Below are 9,869 nucleotides of genomic sequence, written 5' to 3' on the forward strand. Positions count from 1 at the left end.
ATCAAGCACTATAATAAAAAAGCAGCCTAAAACTTTATGGTACAACAAAGAATCCCTATCTTAGCCTTTTCCAGAGGCGGGGGAGACTTCCCTGGGCTCTGGGAGCATCCGGGATTTATCATCAGATGAATCTGCAGATATTCATTTGCCAGTGTTTCAGCTGTCCTGAGTTGCTGGATAGCGCACTGCTGGCCATTACTTTTGAAAAGATTGAAAAGATGGTACTTTTTTTGTGCTTTTTCAGGCTTTTTTCTCATTTGTACTCTCTCGTCGTTTGGAGAGTAGACCAGCAGAATTGTCCGTCACAGGGTACACTGAGCAGCCACCGTGCATGCAGCGATGTGTAACAGTACAGATGTTGTGTGATTGAGGAAATTGGGATAAATGAAATAGCTGTCTGATGCAAAAATGACATGATGTAAAAATCCACAATATAGTGTTCTCTCAAACTGCCATGAAATCTCTTTTGGTCTGAGTTGTTTCAGATGATGTTAAGGAGCTCTTCTGTGCCCTTAGCTTAGCTCTACCATCAGAGTTAGTTCTGACTGATGTCTATTTCAGGTAAGACGCTGACGACAGATAATTGATATATGCCAATCTACTTAAAAAGAAACAAAGGAGAACTAACAAGGAATGACAGCGTGTGGCTAGCTTTACTTTCCATTTTTAAAGGGGTGGAAATGGATGTATATGAACAAGAAAAATGAAACTAATGAGAAGTAAATTAGATATCTCAGGTTCACTCTGAGGACTGCACGATGGTGTTGTGGTCAGCACGGTCACCTTGTAGCAACAGGTTTCTGGTTGAAATTCCAGCTAGGGCCTTTCTTTATGGAGTTTGCATGTTTTCCCTGTGTGAGCGTCCATGGTGGTTTGTCTCTGTCCAGGGTGTACTCCACCTCTTACCCAATGGCAGCTCATCTGACCCTGAATTGGATTAAGCGGGTATAGTAAATGGTTGGATGGATGGGTTCATCCTGTCTACAACAGATTAAGTCAGAGTAAATAATAAAATAAAATAAATTTTTTGCTTTTGCTTGTTCCTTATGGTCTCAACCTTTTCTGATTTTCTGATTTACATGCACAAGTTCCATGCTTATGTTTGCTTTTCTTTGTGAATTTAGTTATATTCTTAATTTACAATATTTTTTTTGCCTGTTTCTTGAATTTTTACTTGGGTCTGTTCCCTAATCAAATAAGAAACAATTGCTCCTTTTTGTTGCTTTTGGACTCCTCTGTCTTCTGAACTTGTATTTCTCTCTCTACCACCAAGAGTTGTGAATTTTAGACTTTCATCAGTCTCTAGCATCTTGCATTTGAGTCGTCCTCGCTTTGGTTCATCGCAGCTAAACGTGTTCTGTTGTGAGACGGGAGCCAAAAGTTTGCTTTCATGTTATGCTGTCTCTGCATCCTGGAAGCATCCGATTTTCTCTTCTTTTTTTTTTAAGAGGCTGTTTCATCAGGTCATAAAAATGTTTTTGAGCATTTCGTCACAGTATTTGTTTGCAGAACTGCTTGTATATTAGAAAATCCAGGCATCTCACAGGTGAGTTCAGTTCATTATGGTTGTTGGAGCTATTTATTCCTTATCTTCATTACTTTGAATTTTGTTCAAATTCATTCTTGGGTTACTTTATATTTTAGGGGGTTATTTACAGAGTTTACTTGTGGGTTAATAATTGTTTGCTCTTTGTTTCTTTGTTTAAAGTTGGAAGAACTGTGGGTCCATTCCCTATAAATATAGGGACTGGTATAGGACCAGGATGGATTGGGGTGGGGCCTATGTTTTTTTTTTTACCAGAGCAGGAGAAGCAGCAGAGGACAAAGAAAAGTTGTATCAGTATTATTTGCTTGCCAGCTGGAAAAATAAACCGTCAAAACATAATCTTCAGGTATTGGACATTGGACTTCTTTTTTGCCTGCGTACGAAACCCAACCCCAGTTCAGTAGTTGCTTGTTTCAACTAATAGGATGTTTGGTTTGACAAACAATCGCCACTACAATGGTCTTTTAAATGGTTTGCTTCCATTTAAAAGTTTTGTTGACAACAACACATCAACCAAAACAAACTATGACGAGGGTTGATTTATCTAATTGTAACATTCCTTTCTCGTCATGAGTCTTTCTTGCATGATCAGATGCTTTTTAATGTTTCTTCTTTTAAGATTAATCTTTTACAACTCACATTCTTGAGTGAAACGCTTTTGTTGGTTGTTTTCACAAAATTGTGTGCAAACGCATCCAAGCAAAGGAAAGAACAGAGCATTGATCTTGGTACCACAGCGTCGGAATGTCATATTCCCTGCAGTAATGATCAAAACATTTATCTCTAACTGAGAGTGCTTGTATAGTTTTTCATGTCTTGCTTTTATCTGGCAAAGCCCAGCACTTTTCGAAAATACAGCAGTGCTGACAATATAAAAGTATCTGTTGCACTTTTCAAAGAACACACCAGGAAGCAGGTAGAAATACATGTTTAATGTAAAGTCAAAAGCAAGCGAGCACGATCAGTACAATTTGCAATTATTATACTACAGAAAAAGAAACCTATTGCACCAACATTGAAGCCACAGCATGATGTGAGTGTGGCATTAAACTCATTAACTTTGTCAGTGATACTATGCGACATAAAAGTACCATTGGGACACTCCTAAGAGTTTTGGCCATTCACAATACACAATACAAACCTGCAGTTTGCTTATCGCCATGGAGTTGGAGTTGAAGACGCTATCATACACCTGCTTCAACAAACCCACTGTCATCTGGACAAAGCAGGCAGCACTGTGAGGATCATGTTCTTTGATTTCTCCAGTGCATTTAACACAATCCAGCCTGATCTGCTTCGTCTGAAACTCCAGAAGACTCAGGTGGAGGCCTCAACAATCACCTGGATTAATGACTACCTGACAAACAGACCACAGTTTGTCAGACTAAAGAATTGTGTGTCTAACCAGGTGATCAGCAGCACAGGAGCACCACAGGGGACTGTACTCTCACCATTCCTTTTCACTCTGTACACTTCAGACTTCCAGTACAAGTCAGACTCCTGTCATCTACAGAAATATTCAGATGACTCTGCAGTTGTCGGGTGTATCAGAGATGGACAAGAAGCTGAGTAGAGAGAGCTGGTGGACCGCTTTGTGGCATGGTGTGGGAACAATCATCTCATCTTGAATGTTAACAAAACAAAGGAGATGATTGTAGATTTCAGGAGAAACAGGGTCAGATCAAACCCTGTTTCCATCATGGGAGAAGAAGTGGAGGTGGTTGAGGAATATAAATACCTTGGTGTTCATCTGGACAACAGACTGGACTGGAGACACAACAGTGAAGTCATCTACAAGAAAGGACAGAGCAGACTGTACTTCTTGAGGAAGCTAAGGTCCTTCAAGGTTTGCAGCAAGATGTAGCAGATCTTCTACAAGTCTGTTGTTGAGAGCGTCATTTCCTCTTGCGTCATCTGTTGGGGCAGCAGCATCAGAACCAGGGACCTAAAAAGACTCAACAACCTGATAAGGAAGGCTGGCTCATATAGATCCTGTTGTAGTTTTCTTTTTGATATCTTTATTAGGCTTTATCCCAGTCTTCGTGCTCATAATCTGTATTTGACCTGCGACTGATAAAATGGATCAGTTCTAAAGAACAGAGCACTGAAATGCATTAATGATGGATGACAGATTAAATTAGAAATGTATCTCAGAATTGATGTATGGCAGCACCACTTTTAGCAACAGATTAATATCCTGTCATGACAATTAAAAACAAAACAAGTGTAGTCAAAACATATATACAAATCACACATCTAAACAACAAAAAAAAGTCAAACATTGCATTTCTATAAGAGTCTGTGTCCATACATTTGTCTCCCATTGCCTTTATTCAAAGACCAGTATTTTCTCCTGAGCTGCCTCACCCAGCCGGGTTAGGATGCCATCCAGATGGTGAAGGAGATGAGCAGGGTGAGTATAACTGTCAGCGGCGTCACGCAGCTCAGATGCAACATGATGCACACTCCACACAGTGCGGTCAAGTAGGCGCTCAGTCGGCTGAACACAATCTTCCGTACAGTTGTGCAGAACTGCAATAAAAGAGAGTGAGACCCAGAGAATGATGTGGGTGTAAAGTAACACTAGATGGAGCCGCACGCCTCCTGAATGAGTGAGCCTTGTTTCCCTGTGACAGAAGCAGACACATCAGCGGGTCTGAATCAGAGCATTAATCTATTGGTTTTTTGCTCACACACCTTCATAAGGACATTTGGCTTAACACTGATTTACTCTGAGGGTTGCGACTTTGCACGTAACCCATGTGCAATTAGACTTTGGCCTTTTGTCACATGCACAATGTAACCTTTCTGACACCTTTTAATACAAAGCTTGCGAAGAATTTAAGTTTGTTGTAAAAGAAAAATAAATAAAGGCCACCTTTCAATAGAAAGCCAAAAATCATTGTTTAAATGCTAATCATGGAAAGATGATACAACTTTTTTGCTTGTTCTGAATGTAAAACACACCTCTTTGTAGATGGAGGCAAGTTTTAAAGGGTAATTTCATGTGTAATTTCATTAAGAAAACATTCAAAAGGCTGTTCTAACTGAGTCTTCTGTTCACACTGGGGACAAGAGTTTCCTCTCAAGAGATGTTAATATACTGAGTGATGAGGGACAAAACCTACAATCTAATCTGAGCCTCGAACAGTTTGACTTAGGGAAGTTAATTGTCTTGACTCTTGACGGTTGCAGTTTTGTCTTTGTTGCACAAGGCCTCATTAGCCAGTGAGGACCAAAAACTATTTCTTGTCGACATATTGTCATGTTAGTACAATTTAAAGACAGACAGTAGTCTAGTCACTCTACCTGGTATGTCTGATAGCTTATGGCCATCCCATATCTGCAGTACATGACGTAGTGTTCACAGTTGTACCACAGTAAGCTGTAGGTAACTGATCCCAGGAGTTTCTCAGCCCTCCGTGCCACCTCGTCCTGATCCAAGGGAGGCTGGTTGCACACTTTATCCATGTGATTGATCAGAATTTCTGATCCGTAGGCAAAATCTGCCACTGAGTCCACTCTCACACTGGCCATCTTGGTGATGACCCCCAGCAGTAAGCGGTTGTTTGTTACCATCTTGGCAATGGTAGATTTATCCTGGGTGACTGCAGGCAGGATGTCAGGTATGAGATGAGCCACCCGATTGTTGCCCAAGTAAATACCAAAATGGGTGAATAAAGTCCTGGGCACCTCTAACAAGTCCCCGCGTTTATATAGGGACAGGTCATATTTGGAGTCCTCTTCCTCTTTGGAGGCTGCAAAGAAAAAGTTGAGGAGCTGGTAGAGAAACATGGTGGCGGTATGAAGCAAAGAGCCTGACACCTGGGCATTTTATTCATGCTGGAAATGGGAGGGGTAGAGGTATTTAGCAGGATTAAATACTGGTCAATGTTCAGTTTGTTTTTGGGAGAAAGAAAGGAGCTTTCTTTAACCACTTTGCCGTGTGGCTTTATTTTGAAACTCAGGCTTTGTTTGCGGTGTATTAAGGTCAAGGATCCTCATTAAAAGAGCTGACTTGGCAACAATTTCAATCCTAATTTAAAAGGTCAGACATTGAGCCATCATGCCCAAATAACCAGCCTTTGTTCAGCATAGAACGGCCCACAACTGTTTCGATTTACCTCAGCATTATTCAGCACTTTCTAGAATATTAACAGAAATGTGTACATATCTGAAAGTGCTTTAAATGTAAGTGCATGCATGCTATAAGATGTACGTTCAGTGTAACTATACAAAACGTCCACATGTTTACTGTATCAGCAATTAAGGAGCTTTTATACTGCCAACCCTAAAACTAAACATTCTTCAAACATTATTAAGGGTAATTCAGGGTTCTCGTTCCCCTGATATGTGAATACATGGAGATGTATGAGGAATCAGAATCACACAAGGCTCAAGTAAAAATAAGCTTTTTATTATACAATTGACATATTTACAGCTTTAAATCTAGCAAAGACTGCTACTATATATTAATACATATGAATACAGTATATACATCAACATAGTGATTTAGTCCCCTGTTTACCCACTTTTGTGTTAACTCAGAAGTTAGCAATAAGAAATCATTGTTTTCCTATATCAAAGATTTCACGTGTTTTTACTCCCACCCTGACGGGAAGAAAGGATCAAATTACACAACAGTAGAAATGCAAATAACACAAAACATTCAACATTGTCTGCTAGGGGTGGGACGATATGCTTTGGTCACGATTCGATTTGTATCACGATTCTTGATAATTGCGATTCTACAAGTATTGCGATTCGATATAATCAGTAATTGCAATTTTCTTCCTCTTTAAAAAAGTTGAATCATACACTTCAAGAATGAATGTCATTCCCATAAACAATGCACATCAGTCTGTGTCAGTCAGTCCAGCAGCTGACATTTATTTCAACTGAGACAAAAAGAGGCATTTTTTAAAGTTTACAGTTACTAAATGAATTGAAATGTCCACACAGCACAAATGTGGGCTAGTTTTAACATAGCTTAATGTAATGAATTGATGAAGTTTTTCTGGACACGGATATGAAGTAATATAATCGATTCAGGGGAGAAAAATCGATTTTTAAAATCATCCCATAAAAAAATCCTGATATGTACATGAATCGATTTTTTTCGCCCACCCCTATCGTCTGCACAATAAGACTAAAGTGTGGTTGCAAACCACAAGGCACCACATGACAACAGTGCACCATTTGGAGCATATTAGTCTGTCTTCTTTGTTGAATTAATGTTCGACTCAGTTTCTACACCCGGTTCGTTGTGCTGAGCTCCTTTAACCAGCCATCCACAGAGTGAAGGGTATCAAAACTGTGGGTAACGTAGTTGCCGGGGCCATACCAAAACAGACCATCGAGATAATTCCAAGAAGCCCGGAGATTATGACGCTGCGCTGGTCTCTGATGATTGATTTCAAGCACTCACAGAACTACAAAGGGAGAAAAAATGAGAACCTATGGTTTATCAAGATTTTCCACATTATAGAAATATTCAATATGAGTAATAATAATAGATCACTGTCAATTCTGATGGACAGAAAATGCTTGTTGGAACCATTTCAGGACACTTGGAATATGTGGTTAAGTCAATAATGATGCTGTGAATCAGAAGTGATGGCAGCAATATGTTTCACCACTTCACTGTCATGGTGAAATAGCTTTAAGACCGTGTTAGATTTAGATAAGGTGGGACAATAAAAAGGACGGCTAAAGAAAACACGGCTGATCAGATTTTCAGTCCAACATAATCAAATGTATGTTTGTCCACATGTCAAAAATGTGGAAGTGTCAAAATTAAAGCCTGGAAATTGTGAGGTGATAAAGTTTTTCATTACCTGTTGTTGGAGGTGTTTTAATATGTACCCTAACTATGTGGTTTTATCTCTAACCCCAACCATGTATCTATATTCTCTAAACCAGCCCTAACCAACTGTTAGGGACAGAAAAGTTCTTGTTAAATAATGGGTAAGAATGAACTCAAACTTGATTCCCTTGTGTTACAATCCCAACTGCTCACCCCTACCTGTGAATTGATGTGTTTTGGAACATCTAATAGCTGTGGAATAGCACATTTGTGATAGTTTCATTTCTTCAAAAAGGTACGCATAGTCCTTAAAACATAGGCATGCAAGATTTTTGGAATCTGGGAAAGAGGGTAACTTTACCAATTCTGAGAATGTGCGACAGTTTGACATAATTCAAAAAATGGGGATTAAAGGATGTTGTACTACAGTGATTTTACAGTTTCCAGGGATTCATCTTAAGGCTGTTATGTTGTGAGATGTGGAACAAGATTCTGCTGTGAGACCGGATTTGAAGAAAGGACACCTTTTTATCAATAATGTCTCCAAAAGTATTTTGTTTTTCAACTTTTATTGATTGGATAGAAAGGCTCTGCTATTATCAGAAAAAAATTGCACGTTTCGGTGTAACACAAAACAGACGAGGGTGCGCATTCTTAAGGCCATCAACAAATTATATTAACCTAAACTGAGATGTGTCAGAATCTGTGTGGCAGCATCTTGGCTTCATTTATAGGTGGAATCCTGATAATCGTATAAACCTGTGGGTCTTGTTGATCTGCCCAATATGGAAGGATGTCAAAAGTGTAAAACCTGTGCGTTGTTTTTACATGATCTATTTTCTCAGATAATGTTTTTTTTTGTTTGTTTTTCTTCACATTTTTAAAATGACTAAATTGTAACTGTGAAACAGAAAAGCTGGATGTAGATATTATCACTGGGTTTCAACAGATGTTAATCCCCTAAAACAGCCCGGTGATTTTTAAAGAACTACAGAAAAACTTCCAATATTAAATGTGGAACTAAACATTTAACCCCCCCCCCCATCCATAAGTAGTCTAATAGCTACTGATGCGTCTTCCTTAAAGGGAAGCATCCTAAAACTGCCAATTATCAAATGATAAGACCTGCAATGGAAGTAGGTTAATGCAATTCATGGCAATTCTGCACTACTTCAAAAGAAATGTTGGCACCGTACCTTCTCTGTTTGCTGACTTGTTGCAGATCCGTATCTGCAGTATGTTACAAAGTGCTCACAGTTATTCCACAGCAGACTGTATGGGAAGGGTCCGGTTAGTTTCTCTGCTCTCTGGGCGACACAGTCGCTGGGAAACGGCTGCATCTTCATCATCTTATCCATGCGGTTAGCAAGGATGCTGGAGCCATAAGCAAAGTCCTCCAGTGTGTCTACTCGCACCGTGGCGCATTTGTAGATGCAGCCGAGGATGAGTCTGTTATTTGTGATGACAGAGCTGATGAGCTTGTGGTTGTTTGTAAGCACGGGTAGGATGTCAGGGATCAGGTGTGCTACTTTATTGTCACCTAAATAGATGCCGTAGTGGGTAAAGAGGCTTCTGGGGACCTCCAGCAGGTCTCCCCTCCGGAGAGGCGGATGTGGACCGCGCTGCACGGGACGCTCACGGTCCTCACGCTCCAAACAGCTGGACTCAAAGATCTTGAGCTGAAAAATTAGGGAGAACTTCTCCACCAGGAATGTCAACAGCTGCAGCATCGTGACGGTTTTAACTGGAAATTTCCGAACGTGCCTCAACTTAACAAGCCTTATATCCTCACTGGCACGAGGAGGAGAATAAGGTCCGATAAAAAAAAACAAGAACGTGATTGGCCGCTGATTGGCCTGAGCAAACGTGCAGCCTCTTTCCTTGATGCGTTTGTTTCCAGCTGCGTGTTTTCTGTGGGGCACAGATAAATCTTTTGTTTTTCTACTTTGAATTAGGTGCCATAAATGAAAAATAACAGGAGAACCATTTAAGAAGTTTTAATTGATATAATCTAAATAACCGAGACCATGTAAACGTGTTGTGTTTGTGAAATGAAACTGCTTTGGGCTACATGTGAACATGGAGATTTAAAGAAAGTATGCTGAGTGGCTAGTTGTTAAGCTGCAGCTTTGGGATCACCAATTATAAAGGCTTTACAAGCTTTCACTAAAACTAAATTCCTAAAGTCATTTAGAAGATTTTTTGTTGTTGTTCGACATATGAACCCTATATTAAAGTCGATATTGGTATTATGTTCATTTAAAGTGAAATACATGTGAAGTTAGAGTCTGTGGTCAGCACCTTACACAAATCTCCAAGAGAGTTTATCTTAAATATGAGAAAAGAAAAAAGAATCACACAAAGGTATAACGCAGAGTAGCCAAAATGTTTTACATTTGGTTAAAGAGACGGTCGTTAAATATATTAGTTGTGAAGGAATTTTATGGAAAGAGCCAGAAAACAACCAAGAAATGCAAAGTGACAATAAAGACACGGAAAGCTTAAACAAAGACACAG

The 9,869-nt window shown here is 39.6% G+C and overlaps 2 protein-coding genes across 2 annotated transcripts; both read right to left on the bottom strand.

Annotated features, from left to right (window-relative positions):
• Nucleotides 1-3,922: 3,922 nt before the first annotated feature.
• On the bottom strand, nt 3,923-5,341 carry LOC142379315 (lecithin retinol acyltransferase). The gene is made up of 2 exons (XM_075464456.1): nt 4,856-5,341; nt 3,923-4,078 (listed from the first exon to the last, which is right to left on the bottom strand). The coding sequence occupies exons 1-2, from the start codon at nt 5,339-5,341 to the stop codon at nt 3,923-3,925; spliced, it is 642 nt and encodes a 213-aa protein (XP_075320571.1).
• Nucleotides 5,342-6,825: 1,484 nt separating this feature from the next.
• lrata (lecithin retinol acyltransferase a) lies at nt 6,826-9,082 on the bottom strand. The gene is made up of 2 exons (XM_075464457.1): nt 8,549-9,082; nt 6,826-6,978 (listed from the first exon to the last, which is right to left on the bottom strand). Exons 1-2 carry the CDS (start codon nt 9,080-9,082, stop codon nt 6,826-6,828), a joined length of 687 nt encoding a protein of 228 aa, XP_075320572.1.
• Nucleotides 9,083-9,869: the final 787 nt, after the last annotated feature.

Source organism: Odontesthes bonariensis, chromosome 4 (genome assembly GCF_027942865.1).
Source record: "Odontesthes bonariensis isolate fOdoBon6 chromosome 4, fOdoBon6.hap1, whole genome shotgun sequence".
Lineage (NCBI taxonomy): Eukaryota > Metazoa > Chordata > Actinopteri > Atheriniformes > Atherinopsidae > Odontesthes > Odontesthes bonariensis.

Coding starts and splice junctions, on each gene's coding strand:
- LOC142379315 (XM_075464456.1), bottom strand. CDS start 5,341: ATGTTTCTCTACCAGCTCCTCAACTTTTTCTTTGCAGCCTCCAAAGAG. Junction 4,079..4,855: donor TAAGCTATCAGACATACCAG/GTAGAGTGACTA, acceptor CTTTTATTGCAG/TTCTGCACAACTGTACGGAA.
- lrata (XM_075464457.1), bottom strand. CDS start 9,082: ATGCTGCAGCTGTTGACATTCCTGGTGGAGAAGTTCTCCCTAATTTTT. Junction 6,979..8,548: donor CAAGTCAGCAAACAGAGAAG/GTACGGTGCCAA, acceptor CTCCCTTTGTAG/TTCTGTGAGTGCTTGAAATC.